This window comes from Fusarium vanettenii (genome assembly GCF_000151355.1).
Source record: "Fusarium vanettenii 77-13-4 chromosome 5 genomic scaffold NECHAsca_5_chr5_3_0, whole genome shotgun sequence".
Taxonomy (NCBI): domain Eukaryota; kingdom Fungi; phylum Ascomycota; class Sordariomycetes; order Hypocreales; family Nectriaceae; genus Fusarium; species Fusarium vanettenii.
In genome coordinates, this window is record NW_003315878.1 from 2,097,322 (window position 1) to 2,115,984 (window position 18,663).

General features: G+C 50.9%; 8 protein-coding genes across 8 annotated transcripts; 3 read left to right on the plus strand and 5 right to left on the minus strand.

Annotated features, from left to right (window-relative positions):
• Positions 1-966: 966 nt before the first annotated feature.
• NECHADRAFT_80795 (uncharacterized protein) lies at positions 967-1,887 on the minus strand (the record flags this gene model as incomplete). Its single annotated transcript, XM_003051337.1, has 1 exon — positions 967-1,887. One exon carries the CDS (start codon positions 1,885-1,887, stop codon positions 967-969), a length of 921 nt encoding a protein of 306 aa, XP_003051383.1.
• Positions 1,888-2,594: 707 nt separating this feature from the next.
• On the plus strand, positions 2,595-4,523 carry NECHADRAFT_80796 (uncharacterized protein; the record flags this gene model as incomplete). Its single annotated transcript, XM_003050942.1, has 1 exon — positions 2,595-4,523. The coding sequence occupies one exon, from the start codon at positions 2,595-2,597 to the stop codon at positions 4,521-4,523; it is 1,929 nt and encodes a 642-aa protein (XP_003050988.1).
• A 1,132-nt stretch (positions 4,524-5,655) lies between these two features.
• NECHADRAFT_8562 (uncharacterized protein) lies at positions 5,656-6,090 on the plus strand (the record flags this gene model as incomplete). Its single annotated transcript, XM_003050943.1, has 1 exon — positions 5,656-6,090. A coding segment is annotated over one exon (435 nt), but the record flags the coding sequence as incomplete, so codon positions are not given.
• Positions 6,091-7,539: 1,449 nt separating this feature from the next.
• On the minus strand, positions 7,540-8,246 carry NECHADRAFT_80798 (uncharacterized protein; the record flags this gene model as incomplete). Its single annotated transcript, XM_003051338.1, has 2 exons — positions 7,540-8,167; positions 8,227-8,246. The coding sequence occupies 2 exons, from the start codon at positions 8,244-8,246 to the stop codon at positions 7,540-7,542; spliced, it is 648 nt and encodes a 215-aa protein (XP_003051384.1).
• A 327-nt stretch (positions 8,247-8,573) lies between these two features.
• Positions 8,574-9,380, plus strand: NECHADRAFT_41924 (uncharacterized protein; the record flags this gene model as incomplete). Its single annotated transcript, XM_003050944.1, has 2 exons — positions 8,574-8,736; positions 8,842-9,380. The coding sequence occupies 2 exons, from the start codon at positions 8,574-8,576 to the stop codon at positions 9,378-9,380; spliced, it is 702 nt and encodes a 233-aa protein (XP_003050990.1).
• Positions 9,381-12,950: 3,570 nt separating this feature from the next.
• NECHADRAFT_41289 (uncharacterized protein) lies at positions 12,951-13,292 on the minus strand (the record flags this gene model as incomplete). Its single annotated transcript, XM_003051339.1, has 1 exon — positions 12,951-13,292. A coding segment is annotated over one exon (342 nt), but the record flags the coding sequence as incomplete, so codon positions are not given.
• A 962-nt stretch (positions 13,293-14,254) lies between these two features.
• On the minus strand, positions 14,255-15,039 carry NECHADRAFT_123164 (uncharacterized protein). Its single transcript, XM_003051340.1, has one exon. The coding sequence runs from the start codon at positions 14,990-14,992 to the stop codon at positions 14,429-14,431; it is 564 nt and encodes a 187-aa protein (XP_003051386.1). The 5' UTR covers positions 14,993-15,039; the 3' UTR covers positions 14,255-14,428.
• Positions 15,040-16,048: 1,009 nt separating this feature from the next.
• On the minus strand, positions 16,049-17,159 carry NECHADRAFT_41399 (uncharacterized protein; the record flags this gene model as incomplete). The annotated part of the gene is made up of 2 exons (XM_003051341.1): positions 16,049-16,152; positions 16,232-17,159. The coding sequence occupies 2 exons, from the start codon at positions 17,157-17,159 to the stop codon at positions 16,049-16,051; spliced, it is 1,032 nt and encodes a 343-aa protein (XP_003051387.1).
• Positions 17,160-18,663: the final 1,504 nt, after the last annotated feature.

Sequence of the window (18,663 nt, forward strand, 5' to 3'; positions counted from 1 at the left end):
AATGCACTGTCTCGCCCTGTTAGTACGAGTGATACGATAAGGCGGGGAATCAATGCAGGGAACTTTCTTTCGCATCCCGGACCGTGTCCTTCCGGGTATGTCTTGGGAGGACGCCTCGATGTTCCGAAGCGTTCAGCTGGCTCAGCGATGTGACAGTCATGACAAGTTATAGCAACCCGAGAATGATACATGCAAAGGCGATGCATATTGAGAACGCCTTGCCAAGGTCATACAACAAAGATGATAGAATCGCGGGCCAATTGAGTATAAATAGGGTTGCCAGTCCACGGGTTGACAAACAACGGACACCACCAACTCTACAAACACACTAAAGTCGTTCAGTTCTTGATCCAGACATATTCACACTTTTTACAAAATGAAGTTTAATCTTCTCTTCCTCGCGGCCGCCGTCATAGCCGCCCCCTCACCAGACATCGAGCTCAGGGATGTCGAAGCCCGTGCGACATGCTGGAACCGAAGCAGTTGCTCCCGGACCTGGGCCGGCAAGTGTGAGGACTACTGCAAACCTTACAAGTTCTCCCACATGGCCAAAACCGACTGCGGACTCTTGTCGCAGCGATGCTGCTGCAAGACCAAGTAATGGCCTTGCTGCTTGCTGCCGCGTCTTCGCGGATGGCCCTACGCCTGCGGTGGTTGTGATAGGAGTGTGAGATCTGTGTCAGCCCCGGAGATCAGAAAAGGACAGCGTATAGGCATAGCTGGTCAAAGGACTACATTATAGTTACTGTGCTCCTTGATCACCTTCTCAGTCTTGAGTTATACATACACAGTTGATGTAAAATCAGTATTCCCCGATCCTTGCCGTAATGCTGTAACATTTTCACCGCCTGCCCGCTATTCGTAACCATGCACCAGCCCTTCCCGCCGATCAGAGGCTTTCATTCTTTGCACCCATACTCTTCAATACCCGAGGACTCCTGAATCCCCAAGGAGAATAAGGACCAGCTAAACAAGTGCACCCCTGACGTCACAGTAATCCCGCAGCTCCTCTTCCTTGGCAGCTTGCTTTGCTACGCGATTCGCTATGGGATTCTCAGATCTTGGTATCTTCCAAAACTCAACCTTCAAACCGAGCTCCTCAAGTCGTTCAAACTCCCCAAGTAGCGCCTGCCAGAGATCCCTGTTCTTCACTGCCTCTCGGTTGCTGGTCCTCCACCCATTCCATAACCACCGCAACACCCATTCGGTGGCGCCTTTGGCAACGTACTCTGAGTGGGTAGCAATGACCAGCTTGTTAAAGCCCTCGCCCGGCCAGTTGCGGAAACGGAGGGCGGCTAGGACGGCTCGTAGCTCCGCACGGTTGTTCGTGTGTTCGTGGTAGTCGCCCCAGGGGCCAACGAGCTCAAGACGTCCGGAAACCATGCCTGAATCGTTGCCGGATCTTGGTTTGAAGTAGATGGCCCAGCCTGCTCTGGGGTTGGCTCCACCACTGTCGAGACAGGCGCCATCAACAAAGATAAGGAATTCGTTTGGATTATCGTAACGGATGAAGCGATAAACGTGCGGGCTTGCCCGTCTGCCCAGGGCGGCTAGGAATAGATCGATAGGCAGATCTCCTACTAATGGCGGAACGAATTTAGACGGGTAGGCGCGTCCTCTGCCTATTATGCAGCCCTCCTCCCCCCCTGGAAGAGATTCGCAATCGATGACCGGGTCAGTCCGGCGAAAGTATCCTCGACCCGGGCGATCCTGAGTGTGGACCACAGAGCCTCCTTGGTCAGAAAGCATGTCAAGTTCTCCGGGCAAGTCTGGGTCCTCGACCTCGTCATCCATGAAGGTGTAATCGACGCAGCAGATTCCGCAAACGGGCAAGCCGTGACGTCCACAGGCTAAACGCCCATCCGGGAGCTCAATGGGGTTGTCCATGCTGTAGAGTACTGGTCGAGCTTAGTATGGATGAGGATCAATTTTGGCGGTGATGAAGTCGAACGTCACTGTGCGTGTAGTGTGCATCGTCACGTGACTGATGTCTTGGACACAGAGGAGGTGCTGCCGTCACGCTTTCCGCATTTGTTGCCATAGATGACGGCCACAATCATACCTACTTTTCTGAGTAAACATAATTAAGGATGCTTTATTTGGTGTTTTCCAGTTTGCTGCTTTTTCTGCGTTGGCTTCCATTCGGTCAAGCACATGTCGAAGTAGAGGCCACGTCACAGGGCCCATCTCCTGGAGACATTGAGAAGTCTTTGATGCCTCGGGGGCTTTTGCTATTGAGTTGTATTCAATCTCGCCAAGTATTTATGTTTTCTGACTGCCTTTATTTTTGAGTGCGATGACACGAAGATGCTGAGACCACTGGAAGCCAGTTCCAACATCAGGATGACGAATGCAGAAATAGGGGTCGAAGCAGTCTTTTCAAAAGAAATGAAAAAGCGAGAGAGAGAAAATCCTGCCTTGCAAGAAAACTTGGAAAACCACTTAGTACCACTTTCGAAAACCGTTTCGACCTCTCCGCAAGTCTCATCATTACTCCTTGACTTCAGCCACTATAGTCTCATCGTTCCTTTCGGCCCACCTGCAGAACGTCACCACCCAGAAGAATGATGACACGATTCCTTCCCGCATACAAAATGCTGTCCTCTTCCATTTCTTCGTCTCTTCATCTTTACCCATCTTTGAATGCTATGAGCAGCACTGGGGTTCCCGCGTGCGCGTGCGCACCAACGTACCAGGTCGTTTGCGCCTGTGGGGTATTAAGCTGCTCTAACTGTGGTGCCGTCCACCAGCCACGCCTTTACGTTGAAGGTCTGGACCTCCCTGCCGTTTCTTACCTCGGCAATCCCTACCCGAACCCTCTTTGTGCAAACTGCCGTGGCCCCCCTGGATCTGACTGGAGAGACTGGGCACTATACGAGGGTCACCCTTATGGACCACCTCCAAGTATCTTTACGCAACCCAGGGTGGCCAATGCTCAATTTGTGCCAGAAAATGAGCCATTACAAACGGGGACGGGGCAACCGAGCAATCAGCAACAGCCGGAGGGGAGCAAGCAAATCGACCGGATCCTTAACATCTCCAGGCGATTGAGAGGCAGTTATATAACGGGGCGCACAAGAGAATTAAGCGAAACTCACAATCAGACAAATCAGGGAGCAGAGCCTTCTTCCACGAGAAAAAGATACCCATGGTTCCGTTTATCACGGGGAGAGCCCGACCGACCAACAAGAACAACAGGAGAGATTACTACTCAAGGACCCGAGAGAGCAGGACCACTTTCAACAGGCGAGACACAAGCGAGGACCAGTCAACTAGAAGAAGAGCAACCCGCCGAAACCACGAAGCAATCCAAGGCAAGGGAGAAATATGAGAGGTTCAGGAGAGCCATCCAAGAAGAAAGACAACGCCAGCGTGAGAGAGAACAAGAGCGACGTGAAGAACAGCTTCGACGGAGACGCGAAATGGAACTTCGCCTTCGAAATGCTCAAGCATTTCTGGAGGAGCATCTCATGGCAGTAGAAGAACGACGTCGACTTGCCCAAATGGAACCAGAGAGACGAGAAAGCTTTGAGCGCGCCAGATACCTACAACTAGAAGCACAACAGCAATTTGCCAGAGTGGAACCAGAGGGACGAGAAGGTATTGAGCGCCCCGGACTACTACAACTTTTGAGGGACCGTCAGAAACAGGAGAGACAAAGGGAAGGAAGACAGCTACGGACGGCGACAAGGATGAGGACGACTGGTGGTAAAACCACGAAAGAGAAGAGCAGGGAGTGTACAATCTGCGTCGAGACTTATACGAACGTCCAGGATTCCTTTCCCTTCCCGCCCGCCCTCCGAGAATGCAGCGAACACCACGACATGGACGTCTGCGTACTCTGTCTCTGCCACAGTATCAAATCTCAGCTCGAGTCACGAGGAACTGCAGCAGTCAGCGATCTCAAGTGTCCTAATCTAAGCTGTGATCACATATACACCCACACACAGGTCCAGCTTCTGGCTGATCCAGACACCTTTGTGCTATACGATCAATATTGCCTTAACGCCAGTCTAGCAATGGAGCCCAACTTCCGGAGATGTCTTCGCGGGAGGTGTACCAATGGACAGATCTACGAAAATCTAGGCCCAGATTATCCGTCTAGAAACCGGATTGTCTGTAAGGCATGCGGTTTTGTCATGTGCTTCAAACACAACCGTCCATGGCATCAAGATCTCACCTGCGACGAATACGACCTACAGAGAAAAGATAGCGACAAAGAAACAGAAACCTGGTTAGCCAAAAGGACCAAGCCCTGCCCCAATTGCAACATCCCGATCGAAAAGGGCCTAGGGTGCTTTCACATGACGTGTCGAGCCTGTCGGTACGAGTTCTGCTGGGAGTGTCTAGCTGACTGGGGTATCGCAAGTTCCGGTCATGCAGGACACCGTCCAGATTGCTTCTTTCGTAAGAGAATGGCTCCTCCGCCTACGGCGATGGTAGGGAGTACGATTGTGGAGGCGGAGAGGAATAGAGACAGAGCGGCCCAGATGCGGGCAAGGATTGACGGTCTTCGTCGTTGATTTTCGCGCGTCTGAGTCTTCTTCAAGTATTATTAGACTAAATACAACAACGCTAACCCTTAAAAATACCTCAAGATCGCATCGGTGGCCACTGTTACTTATCGATAATAAGTGTTGACTAATAGTATAGTCCCTCCGATATGAGAGCTCTGGGACGAGCTGTGTCGAGCCACCCGAGGGTTGCGAAGTCTTCAACTTGTATTAACCGGGAATTTGCTATAACATTGATGCTTTGCCCCGCCTAACTCCTTGCAATTTCAGATATGATCCCAGCCATATTAACCAATGAAATCCGCGACTGCTGCCCTCTTGTCAGATCCTTCGTTCAGCCGAGGCGCAGACACCCCGCTTGAGATATGTGGCGGGGCTCATGGGCGACAACTTGACAGATACGCCACCATCACTCCAATCTTAGTCGGTCATTATCCTTTGACCCTAGACTCCGCAGTCTTGAGTCTGTTTAGTCCATCGCAGGGCCTTCTACATCAGAAAGCATGGCCATAATTGAAGAGTTTCCTCCTTTCAAACTCTGCGCCCTGTGCAAACGAATCTTCCCCAGTGCTGACGACCCAAACGTCGATGAGAGTATCCAGAACCATATATGGACCAACGATGAGGGTTACTGCTTTACGCAGACACGTGAGGAGATTGAGCGAGGGGCCATGGAGAGTTGTGAGTTCTGTACAGATATTGTTCAGGATGATCGAGCGTACAAGAAGGACCGCTTCCCAGATCGCCAAAACGAAACGACTAGCAAGGAGGATGACTATGAGTGGAGTGCCGATGAGAGCGACGGAGGAAGTGAACAGGAGAGCGATGTGGGATCACAGTCAGCGGAACCTAATGAGGGTCCAGACTACGTCGCCATGTTTTCAGGGCCGCGAGCCGGTTGGTTTCCCCCGATGGACGAGAGGCTCGAATTCAAGATCAAGTTTCACTCAGAGTACAAACACCTGGCAGTCTATGACTCCAATGATCGGTTGATAGGTCGTACGTGGTGCTTGTATACAACACCAGGTGGGCGCTTCCTCGCTACCACCTCGTACTTAAGCCTCTTCTCACTATTCCTACAGACAACCCGGCATCCAAGCTGATTCACGCCGAGGCAGCTCTAGCAGAGCTCGGATCAGTTGAGACTTTTGGGTCTATACGGAAATGGCTCGGTGAATGCGTTGACGGCCATCCCGAATGCCCCGGCGACACCCCAAGAGAGCTACCAACGAGGCTCATCATGGTCTCACCAGTCGAGGCAGAGCCCTCAGCACGCTTGTGCGAGACTCTCGGCAAGACAGGGCAATATTGCGCTCTTAGCTATTGCTGGGGCGGTGACCAGGTCCACAAGACCACCCGTGAGAAGTATGCCGCATATCTTCAAGAGTTGCCATACGAAGGACTGCCGCAAACCATTCGAGACGCCTTCCAAGTCGCCCGGTCCGTTGGAGTAGGATACATATGGATTGACTCATTGTGCATCGTCCAGGACGACAAGGAGGATGTTGCCCGAGAGATGGCAAAGATGTTCCAAATCTACTTCAACAGTTGCTTCACGATCTCGGCAGCCAGCGCGTTGACTTGCAGGGACGGTTTTCTCAAGCGTCTGCCTACAAACGATACAGGACTCTTCTTCCTCCCCATTCGCGTTGACAAAAGCACCAAGGGTTCCATCCTACTATCTAGGGAGGGGCCTTACTGGGCCATGATTGGGGCATATCCACAGCCTATCAACGATCGAGCGTGGACTCTTCAAGAGGCGATGCTCACGCCTCGACTTCTCATCTTTACCGGCATGGACGTCATCTGGAAATGCCAAGCTGGCTTTAAACCGGAAATGGCTGAGCACCCCAGAGCCGTTAACGAGATTCACATCGAGAATCGCTACGGCCCTCCCAACGAGAGCCGGTGGTTTCCGGCACTGGTGGATTGCGGTTACAACTTCATTTCCATAGGAGGCAATGAAGGACGTCCCTCACGGTCAGGCGATGACTTGGAGGTTTTGCAAGAGCAGTGGTGCCTTCTCGTCGAAAACTACACCAAGCGCAACCTCACCGTTGCAACAGATAAACTTCCCGGCATCTCCGCCATTGCCCGACTGATGGCTCCCAAGCTGAAAAGTGATTATCTAGCAGGGCTTTGGAGACAAAACTTGGTCTTCGATCTGATGTGGAGTATACATCGATTCCCCCGCCCAGTAGCTTGCAAGTCAGGCAGCCCATCTTGGTCTTGGGCTTCGGTACAGGGCACAATCGAGTATGTAGGTCGGAGGCTCGTGGTCAGCGCGGCTGAAGTCATCAGCTGCACCGTGGATTTGGTATATCCTCTGGATCCGTATGGAGCTGTCACAGGTGGTGTGCTCGAGATCCGGGGACATCTTACTCAGGTGTCGAAGGAAGACTTGCACAGGGAGCATGGCCGGATCGATTACAAGATGGACCACACTGGTCTATCCCCAAACCTTCGCTCCTGTAGAGGGACACAATCTCCAGCGCTCTGGTGCTTGACTCTCGGTTATGGGACAGGTATGATGAGAGGATGGTTCTACTCTCTCATTTTGGTCAAGGAACTGGGCTGTGATAATCGTTATCGACGAGTTGGGTTTCTTGAGACTGACGCCGGGTGGTCTCCAGAAGGGCGGGAAGATTCCGAGAAGGAAACGATGTCTATAATCTAGAGGGCTTATTAAGTAAGTAAGTACATAGCTATATTTCTGAGCTGTTCCAGCCACACCGATGCATAGGAGTATGCTCATAAAGGCGTACAAGAATAGTGAGGGAACCTTCGGTCGCAGTTGAAGTTTTCTTTTATTATGTTTAAAAAATAAAAACAAAAAAAGAGGAAAGAATAGAAACCTCCAACAAAATTCAGGTGCCATTGAATTGAATTTCTCAGTATCGATTGATCAAATTGGATGGGTTCAAAGAAAGAAACAAATCGCGTTCATCAGTGGCAGCTCCGCCCTTCTCTCCACTCATGACCTTCCCACTCCCCTCTGATATTCCTTGTCAGCTAGCGCAGCGGCTCATGGCCCTTGGTTATACAAAGCTTGGTCGTCTGTCTGAGTTCGCGACCTCAAGGCCTCAGTCGCCATGGTAACCCAATTCTCGATCTTCATGTTGGTGATAACTTCTCTGAGTTCACTTCGACCGGGGTCCAATATGCTGCTCTCCGAGTGGTGCGCCGCCACCTTTCTCTGGATTCCCCTCGCAAAGCGATGCCAAGCTAGCGCCTTTAAGAACCCCTTTAGGTATCTCTCAATTACGCCTAGGACTTCTGCAGTGGGGTGGGACTCGTCTGAGAGCTGCGATGATGCTCGACTCGAGCTTATGTCACTCTCAGAACCCGCCTCTGGTGGGGGTTTGACAAAGACTTGATCATCGCTTCCGATCGTGGATTTAGACGAGTCGCCAGAGCTAGATGCACTGTCTTTTTTGGAACCAGATATCTTGCCGGTCTTGCTGCTTTCTTGGCTGCTGTTTTTGTGGTTGAGTGTTGCCGAACCATCGACTTGGTTCTGGGGGACCGTCGTCACATCCGGTGTTACTGCACTGCCCAGTACGGATTTTTTTGTCGTGACTTCTGCGTCAGTTTTTGAAGTGCCAGGTACAGGCGAGCCGCGACGAGCATCCTCAGAAGGTTCACTTATGACCCTATGTGGTTAAAAATCTCCCAAAAACACCAGGAAACGGCAGCTTCCAGCAAGACTCACGCTATCAATTTTGGTCCCATTTCTCGGCGTTCACCTTGGTCGATGTGTTGTATAACTAGTACTCTAGAAGCGTCTGAGTAGCGCAAGCAAGACTACAAGGCAGATGCAGACCCTCAACGGAGCTGTAGCAACAGGCATTCACTATGATAGGGAGCCTTGGAAATCAGGCTCCGGGCCCTCAAATTGGCGCCCAAAGTTGGGCTTTGGGATGTATGCTGGGCGTCCAAAACAACCTTATCTGATATGGTGGCCATGTGGCCTTGGCTTGCAGAAGCTGAAAATGTACATATTCTCCCCTGCCAGTCACAGAGACCAGCTTTCATTTCTACACTTCATTTTCCCCAGCCATGACTTCAGAATGGTACGAGAAGAGTCTCGTAGCGTACGTGAATAGGTCACTCCAGAAGGAGGAAGATTTTCACTTTCTCCGATTCGAGTTCCTGCAGCGGCTCAACATCACTCGGTTGCAGGTGAAGCTTGGCAAATTAAAAACCAAGCTTGTATCTCAAGGTCAGATCAGTAAGCGAGAGCGGAAACTCCTTCGAAGGAAGCTCCAGCAATATGGTACAGAAAACCAGTCAAGTCACGCCTGGGCGTATTGCTAATCCGCGCCAGCAATTGCTATTAGAGACTATGAGTTTCTTCGAGGACACAGAAGCCTAGATAAGGAAGAAATGGGGGATATAAAGGTCCGCCTCAAGAGGTTTTTCCCACCTGCAAATCCTTCCAACGATCCGTTCGCTTCGCACTACGCCTACTTCCAGGACGCAGAACCCAAGATTGACCCTGTGCGCGGTGCATCCATGAAATACCTCCCATCGCGACTGACGTTCTCCAAAGAGGAACATGGACAGAGAACTCAAGAGTTCCGCAACGGGAAAGTTCCCAAACAGGTATCCGCGTTTGTGGACCGATCAGTGCGCTTCGTTGTCGCTGTCACTGGTGGCCTATTCCTTATTGTGCCGATGATCATCATGACGCTCCAGCCATCTACTGTCAAGAGCTTGATCACGGTCTCTTCTTTTGTGCTTCTATTTGCTTTGGGCCTTTCTTTTGTTGTACAGGTCTCCAACATCGAGACGCTGGTTTCGACTGCGACTTATGCAGCTGTGTTGGTTGTGTTTGTGGGCACAAGTGCGGGCGACTCCAGATGATGAACAGGCCCTGAGACCTGCTTGATGTTTCACTTGTAACTGGTTTTCATGCTTAGAAGAGACGAAGAAATTGTTGAGTCTCATCGCTGTTTGAATCAGTAGGTTATTTTGATAACTGAAATGGATATGCCCCAGATAAGTGTTTATTCTCTTGTTCTGAGAATACCGTCTAGCCGGCCACTCTCGTTCGGTATTGTCAGTGAACTTGATAACTTGTGGTAAAACTACACATTCCAGTTTCTAGGGTAGGTTTTTAAACTTGGCAGCTACGCAAGAAAATTGAACATGCGATAGCCACCTCTGGCTACACCTCAGATGGGCTCTCCCTTCGCCGCCCTCGCCATGTAGCAAGCCCGCCACGCACGATATTCCAATCTTCCTTCTCACTCCTGATTCGGCTCTTCTTCTTGTGTTTGGAGTTGTCCGCTTCCTCCTCCGGGTTTCCTCCTACGTGAGCGTTACGATCGATCTCTCTCGGCCATATGATGTACACGAGGGCCGCCAAGACGAAAACTTGAGAGAAGAGAGTGTTAGCAACAACAGAATCTTGCGAGAGGAGATGCCTTACAAATTGGTAGAGATGCCCAATATGGGACCTTGCGAATGGAATCAACATCCATGACAAAAAGGGACGACAGAGAAGATGAGGTTAACTAGGCGATTCTTGTTAATTGAAAATTCGGTTCAGATGAGGGCAGCAACACCTACGCAGAACGCTGCAATTCCGGTGAAGATCTTGACCGTCCGGCCTTGTTGGAAGCTCCGTCTCGCTTGCTCTTTGGCAATCTCGCTCTGCCTCACGCTCTCTTTCATATGATTGTTGGCAACCTGCTGTCGTGCAAAAAAAAGCGTCATTCCAACCTGTTGCGCCAAAGTCAGCAAAACCAATCGTACCACAAATAAAACCTTTCCTTACATTGGACTTGACGCGATCAGCAGATGCGATCATGTCCTCAATGTCGCTCAAGGCGTGGCTCTCCCATCGCCCGTCGTTGTCCACCGGCGATCCATTCTTCAGCTTCTCCCAAACCCTCATTTGATGTTTTCTGATTGCTCGGAGCATCTGAAGCTCATCGTGGATGTTTCTGATCTTGGCCGAAAGTCTGACAGCCTTTGTCCCCATCTCTTTTCCTTCTGGTCCGTCGTCTTGTTTTGCTTCGATGCGCTCACAGAAATCGTCAAATAGCTTGGCATTTTTCCTAGCCTAGGAGAGGTCAAAGAGGTTATCACAGTAGTCTTGTGCAGAGGAGCTTACAATGTTTTTGATGGAGTCAGAAAACATCTGATGGATGGAATGGCCTGTTTCGTGAATCGTTGACTTTGGCGTTCGGTCGTAGGCGTCAACGCAGTACGCAAAGATTGCCTCTGCCATGTCAAGCGGGGATCGCACCCATCTTGCTCGCTTTTCGATGTCGTCAATTGCATCTCCTAGGAATGGATCTTCATCTTGGTCAATTGAATGCGTGGTCGCCGTGATCAACCATTCTAAGTACGAATCGTCAGCAAAATCTGTTCCTCAGCATAGGGGTTGGTCGTCGACATACTGTGACCGGTTACCCACACCCACAGCTGATTTACCCTAACAAGGGTCAAGTCAGACCTTTCAGTTACACCTTCTAGATGCATGCTCTTGGCCACGACTTGATCTTCATTCCCTCGTGGTCGATCCTCGTGCAGGGCGGGCCTGGAAAAGCCGTAGAAGGACTCCTCAAGAGTTGCCGAGCCATGGATTGCCGAGCCTTCGTAGCACTTCAGCAGGCCATGATATGCATCGTAAGCTGCTTCCTGTTCGGCCTCCCTCTGGTCCCTTTCGTCTTTCTCCTCCTTCCGTTCATTCTGTGGCTGTGTGCCCTCGCAATCATCGTTCCCAGTGCGGTACTGGCCTCGGTGTTGTCTTGACAAGGCGACATATGGTGTCTAGACAGAAAAATGAGAAATCAAAGGCTACCTGTATCTGATGGATGCTCACATAGATTGCATGAAGATAACGGTCAGGGGTGCTGGCGTCTTGGGGCACCAGCTCAGAGACGCACAGGGGCTTCATGATTCGCGACTCGGATGTTGCATCTGGAATCTGAGACCAGCTGGATTCGAAGAATTCATTCACTGCAGATACGTTGTTAGACAGGCACGATGGCGCCTCGATCAAGATTCTTTTCAAGAGGTCCTGTGAGGTCAATCAGCGAGATGGCTTGTCAGGAGAGCCAAAGACGCTTCTAATGGCTCTCCTTAACCCGTGGCAAGCTCACATTCATCCAGGTCACCTAAGGAGATCAATCAGTTCAGCACTCGTTTCGATATTCAAGACAACAGCCAGACACTCACATTCGTTGCGGGAAGATGAACCCATGTGAAATGATCCTCTCCGACGCGATCTTCTTTCGTGACCGTGGTGCTTACCGGTCCTGTGCCGTAAATGACATCTTGGACGCTGCGGAATTCGGTCGCGAGGGTCAACCTGTCATCTTGTACCCTGCATTCAGTAACCGCCGCCTTGAGATCCCAGTTCTTCAAGAATTCATCTTGTTCGGCACCAGGTGTTGGCATCTCGGGTTTTTGTATCTCGGGTTTCTCCTCTTCAGGCGTGGTGGTTCCGGTCGTTTTCTGGAGCATTTCGAGCACCTCGGGTAGTTCCAGATAGGTTGCCCATTGGATTACGCTCCAGCTATTCGAGTCACCATGGGGTATCTTATCCCTGAGATGCTTCCTCCCTTCAAATAGACTCTCCAAGTAATGGTGGTTTTCTTCGCTCTGGGCTGCCCAGAGGAGTGCCTCAAGCTCATCTCCCGAGTCGAACATGCTTGCGCTCTCCGAGTCCGTCATCAACTCCAGGATCTCATCAGCGTGTGATCTGAGTGCCAGGCCCAAGGGTGTTCTTCCATGCGTGTTTTTGAGCCTATTCTGGCCTTCTTTCAGCACCTTTAGAATGTCTCTGTAGACACCCCAATTGCCAGCTTTCGCCGCCAGATGCAGCACTGTCTGGTCATCCATGTTCGGGAGTCCAGGGTCAGCGCCATGTGCCAAGAGCTTTGTCACGATGGCCGACTGTTTTTTCTTCCTCTCATCAGGGCTTTCATCTTTCTTCTCTGAAAGCTCAAACACGTAGTGAAGTGGCGCATTGCAGCCCTCGCTCCATTCGGCTGTCCAGTTGCAATCCGCTCCGGCTTCGCAGAGTGTGTTGACGCATTCGACATTTCTTTGTTCGCTCGCCGCGCATAATGGTGTTTTCCCATTGTTGTCGATCACGTCTATATCCTCATGCTCTTCCAGGAGAACAGCAACAACACTCTCGTGACCTCTTCGGCTCGCTGCGTGCAATGGCGTCTCCCCGTCGTTATCGGTCCTGTCAGTCTTGGCTTTTTCCTTCAGAAGAAGACGAACAGATCTCTCCTTTCCGCATCGGCTCGCGCTATGCAGTGGTGTTTCTCTGTCATTGTCGGGCTTGTCGATGTCAGCTCCTCTTTCTAGAAGAAGGTTCATGATATCGACACTTCCGTTCCGACTCGCTACATGCAATGGTGTCTCCCCGTTCTGGTCTCCCTTGTTGATGTTGGCCGGGTTCGCGTTCAGGAGCATTTCAACAATGTCCAGGTTCTCGTATCTGACTGCGGTTCGGAGTGGTGACCACAGATTCTTATCCACCATTTGAGTGTTGGCCCCACGGGATATAAGGAGCTCGACAACATCCTTGTGGCCTTTAAAGCACGCATCATCAATAGGAGTGGCTCTATCATTCCCTCTGGCGTCAATGTCTGCTCCACGCTGCAAAAGCAGGTCCGCAACATCTCTGTGTCCTCTCAAACACGCAAAGTGAAGAGGCTGTCGCCCGTCTTCGTCAGTCGCGGATAAGAGCGAAGTGTCGTCTGGTGAGACTGGTGTATAGTCCAGCAGTTGTCTGACCGCCCACAACATGCCGCGGTCAACTGCCATGTGCAGAGCGTTCTTGTTGCCATCATGGCTAGAGCACTGCCAGATCTGATCTTTTTCCAGTCCATCGAGAATCGCTTTGAGACGGTCTGCATTCTCCTCATCATTCTTTATGATCTGGAGGAACTTGTGCAGTTCAGTCTTCTGGTCGCTTGATGTGTTTTCGTCGGTCATTTTAGAGCAGGATGATGAGTATGATAGAGAACAAATGATAGAGGGCAACTTTTTCAGAAACCCATTAACGGAGCTTTATATGCACAAAAAAGAACTTTGGTTCACAGGCCTGTATGACAGGGAAGAGGGGGAATAAGCCTGTTTCTTGACGTAAGACTGGATCCAGCAAGCATCCCAGACCAGGCTTATATCGTCCCACTGCACGCTGTTGCTGGCGAATCTGCCATTTTCTTCATTCTCGGTTCGCTTAGTTCCATTTCGCATCCATGCCCGGACTACATTTCACTCTTCCAAAAAGCGTATTGGCCGAGCCTGCTGCCTGATTACGGGGCCTGATTATGCAGCTGAAGGAAAGAGACTTGGACAAAAGATCAAGTTGTGAGAAACGGGCTGGTCATTGGAGGAATGGATGAGGTCGGCTAGCCAATTCAAGCTTACACACCTAAGGAGCCGCTGAACCGGACGGAGAGGGAGCCAGGCCCGGAGCCGACCGGGTCATGGGGTGGGGCCTCTCGGCTCGGAGTTGGCCCCGGCACAGCAAAGACTGGATGAAAACGCGGGATAGGCCAAAGGCCATTAGGTGCATGCGACAACACCTGATAAAGCTGGGATGAATTAAAATAGGACGGGGACCAATACCTCAAGATTTGTACTCAGCCAGCAACATGAAAGAGGAAAAAAAAACCGAATGTGTGTACTGGGAAGCGACACTCAAGCTTGGCTCCCAGATGGGAGTAACATAAAGCAATAATTGGTGTGAATAGAATTAGTTTAAGTATGCTTGTGCTTCGTATTCGTTCGTCTATTATTCTATGATGCAAATGTATGCGCCTCGAAATTGCCGCTATGCCCTGCCAATGCCAATGCTAAAGCAAACCCCATTAATGATGCCTAAATGATCCCGCTCCAATCATTACACACGCCATGCTAAAACCCAGTTCTAATGCTTACTGCTGCTGAGTGTACTCGCAGCTGTTAGGGGTGGTAGTCTTGATAGTGCGAGCAGTAAAGCCAAGGCAGCCCTTGTTACCACCGGGGTTGGCATTGCCGGCATCGACCCAGACGCTCCAGGAGCCACCAGCCTTCTTGCTGTTGGGGCAGGCGATGAAGCCAGCACCGTTGAAGTTCAGGTTGCCGCTCTTATCGATCTTCCAGCCCTTGCGCTCGGCCTTGCTGGGGATACCCTGGGCACCGGTGGTGTAGCCCAGAACACCCTGGCCCATGCCGGAGCGGTCAACGTAGAGTTGCTGAGGGGGGTTGTCGGTCTTGTAGAGGTAGAGCTCATCGCCGACGAGGTTGAAGACGGCGTGGTTGTCAGACTTCTTATCGCATGAAGCGCCTTGCTTGGCGAGGTTCAGGGAGAGGAAGCTCTTGGAGGCTTGGATGGCGCTGAAGTGGATGGGGCTCGCTGAGCGAAGAGCCATGGCCTCGAATTGGACAGGCTTGCTAGGCGCGGCGGAGACGATGCCAGCAGCGAGGAGGGGAGTGAGGAGGATAGCCTTGATCTGCATGGTCACTGTTGTTGTGGGGTTGGAGATGTTGTTGAGTTGAAAGTTGCTTGGTGGAATTGGAAAGTTGGGAGAAATTGTTTGAATGGGTTGAGCTTGTTGAGAGAAGATGAGAGTGATGAGTGATGAGATGAATGAATCTTTGTCGTCTCCCTGAGTGTCTTATATACACGAATGTTGTCTCCATCTCGTATTCCTTGGTGGAGTTGTTTCATGGGAAATGTCCTAGCTGATGCTATTCCAAGAACCCAGCCTATCCTCGCCTGGCACCTTGCCCCGAACATGTTTCTTCGACCGGGTCACGCGGCAAGCGGCCAGGCCGGTCGACGCTGATCTAGAACTAGGGTTCCCCGTATCCTCAAGGCGCTAACTGTGCTCAGCCCACGCTAGCACCGGCAGTTCCAGCCTCGGATTGCTATTCTTGGTGTCACTAATCCTTGTTTGGCGCAGGTCCGCATCTTTACGGAGATGTGATTGGTTGTGCGGGCGGATGCTGCCGAGGGAGTTGGGCTTTGGGTGCTGACATTGGTTGAGTCGGTGAACCAACACTGAACGTGTTGATGGTTCGACGTCATGTAGACACGGAGGAGCTATGGTAGGGGATTTTCCGATAGTTTGGTCGAGGGAGGCTGAGGCGGGTTGGTCCCTGGAGACCCTGAAAAAGGTTTGGCACATTGCATTCCGATCGATGTTTCTTTAGCCACCCACAACGATGATTCAACCCCTTTCGGACCTGAAATCGCTAAAGTGGCTGGCTAGGCTGGCTTTTATGGCTTACAATGTGCCACCGCCAGTCAGATGTGGCGCGTGAGGCTTGTCCGTCGGTCCTGAGCGTCAAGCGGGAGCCTAACTTTACGTGAAAGACACGTTACATGCGCTTTCATCCAAGCGTTGAGAGCTTGTTCAATTAGACTCTCGGCACTTGAAAGGAAGACGAAGTCGATGAATGGAGTAAAATCTAACTATGAAACTTTGAAGACAGACTGATCAAGGAACAAAGGAAAGTAACACATGAATGAAGCGAGAGTTCAAGACAAACCAGACAGCTACCCTACACCATTAGGACGCGTGTCCTGCGCGTAGCGACACTAACGCGTCGCGGACCTCGGGGAAATCCAATTCCTCAATACTCTCCTTCCAAAGCCTATCCATGAACCTTTTCCCTTCTTCCGTGTACATAAATGGGTGGTATCTGGTCCAAGTCAGCATAATTGATCGCGTTTAGTTGGTGAAGGAGCACACACGGATGGATCTCCCAATCGCTGATCAGACTCCCGTGACTTTCCTTGCCTCGAGTCACAGCGCCATCGACATATCTCCATGCTGCATTGTTCACGGTGGTGCCCAAAGCCTTTGTCAGTGGCCAGGCCATAGCCCTCATTAGCAACGGAAGGTTGCGGAAGAAACTGGTGCCCGGTGTGAAGCTTGGATCAACGACGTTGACAATGACATCATCGGCCTTTGTCAATTGACTCAACTGAAGGGTAAGCATCAGAACCAATCCCTTGCTGGTGTCATATCTCTTCTTGGCAATTGAAGAGTTCCATCCTTTCTCGTCGCGAAATGCAGAAAGAAGGGGATCGGCATTGCGCTCAGAGAACTCGGCTATCAGAGCTGCACCAGATGCTACGAGCATGAGCCGACCTGGAGAGTCGGATGGGGTCTTTCTCTTGAGGATTGGGAGTAAAAGTAATCCAAGTAGAGCGGTGGATAGGTAGTTGACTTGAAACATTTCCTCGTGCCCGGTTGATTTGTTGACTTGCAAGTCGACGTTCATGATGCCGGCGCTGAGGAGAGCCATGTCTAGACGTGGTAGGGTTGCGCACTTCTTGGCAAAAGCCCTGATAGACTCATAAGAGTCCATATCCAGCTGCCAAACATCGATCTTGGCCTTGGGGTAGAGTTTTCGCAGTGAAGCTGCAGCCACGTCGCCTTTCGCGAGGGTTCGAACGGTGAGGATGAGGTGGGAGAGGTTGAGGGACAGCAGAATCCGGCCACATTCTAGACCAATCCCACCATTTCCGCCTGTGATGACAGCAGTTTTTCCAGCAACAGTGTTGTTCTCGAGTACTGGCTTGGGATTGGGTCGTATTTGATGTTTGACAAAGATCTTGGCGAATGTGTAGGGTTGCTCTGGTGTTAGAGACAGGGAACCTCCGGGAGCCGCCATGGTTGATTCGACAATGTGTCAATGAAATTGAGGCTGAAATTGTGTAATTTGAACTGACTTTTATCGAGTCTCGTTATATAATTTATATCACACCTCTCAGCACTCTGATATATAATGCCTCCCCCTTCGCTCTCACTAACAAATTGGCTGGCATGGATCACGAACCCTGACTTATCCCAAAGAGGAAAACAATGTGGTCGCCCCACTTCTCACTCTCACCCCAGCTTCATTTGTCAGATGGACCTTGACCTCACGTTTGAGCATTAAAGCAGGATCCTTGCCTCTCCTCTTTCTCTTCCAGACTTTACTGACCAGATTGATACCCTAAAGAAGACATCAACATGCCAAAACAACTCGCCTTTGTCATGACCGACGGGTCCGGAAGAATCGGATCCCCCGAGCGACAGTTGATCCGACGCCATTGCATGCGCCAGAAGAATAAGCAGCCTGGGTCCCGGAGATCTAAGCGCGAAGCTGCTCGAGCAGCTGCTCAACTGTCACACGAATCTAGACCAGAAGTCCAAGAGATAAATAATTCATCCGACCGATTCTCCACTCGGGATCGAGTTGCGCCGTCCCCCGCCTGGCTTGAGAAGGTAGAGCAAACACGACTCTTCGTCAAGCGATGCATACTACCACCGCCGTCTGACTGGGCACTATTTCACTTCCCAGAAGGACTAGATGTTTCTGACCAGAAGCTGATGCATCAATGTGCGTGGTGTAATCTCAATGATGAAGAAAAAATGATGCTGACCAGATCGCAGACTGTCAGACAACTGGCTCCACAGGGATCATTGATGGCACCAGTCAATTGATGAGAATTATCTCTAGAACAAAAGAAATCGAACAGCCATGTGTTCGGGCACAGCTATTTAAGCTCATGTCGTTAGGATTATGCGACAGGCCAGATGTGAAACCGGATAGTTACATCCGGTCACACGAATGTTATGCGACACACCCCCCAGCGTTGAGTGATCAAGTCAACGCTGTCGGAAGCTATCACAACCTGCCATATGAACATCATCGTCCTATTTCATGGTGGTCCCCTCCAAGTCTACCTGCCTCTTGATATCGATCAAGCCCAGCATCGTCCGAAAGTGCTCAAACTTCGATCTCGACAGGGCTTTCGTCAAGCCGTCGGCTGGCATCTGATCAGTCTTGAGATATTCCACTAGAAACCTTCCCTTCTTGAATTCCTGCTTCAACCACATGTTCTGGATGTCAACATGTCGCAACTTCGTCGTAATTCTCTGATTCTCCTCAACCACAAGTCGGATCGACTGAAGATTGTCGCAGTATATCTTTAGAGGTCCAAGATCAAGAGAGATGTCCCTGAGTAGGCGGTCTAGGGCGTAGCTCTCCTTGGCTGTTCTCTCTAGGCTCAAGATTTCTGCTTCGGTTGTAGAAGTCGTGACTGTGTCTTGGAGACCAGCCTTCCATACGACCGGTCCGTTGAACAGTGTCATGACATATCCCTGCGATGAGCGTCGTGTCTCGATGTCGT

Bases quoted from the DNA above. Each gene is read 5' to 3' on its own strand.
- NECHADRAFT_123164 (XM_003051340.1), bottom strand. From the start codon at position 14,992: ATGCAGATCAAGGCTATCCTCCTCACTCCCCTCCTCGCTGCTGGCATC.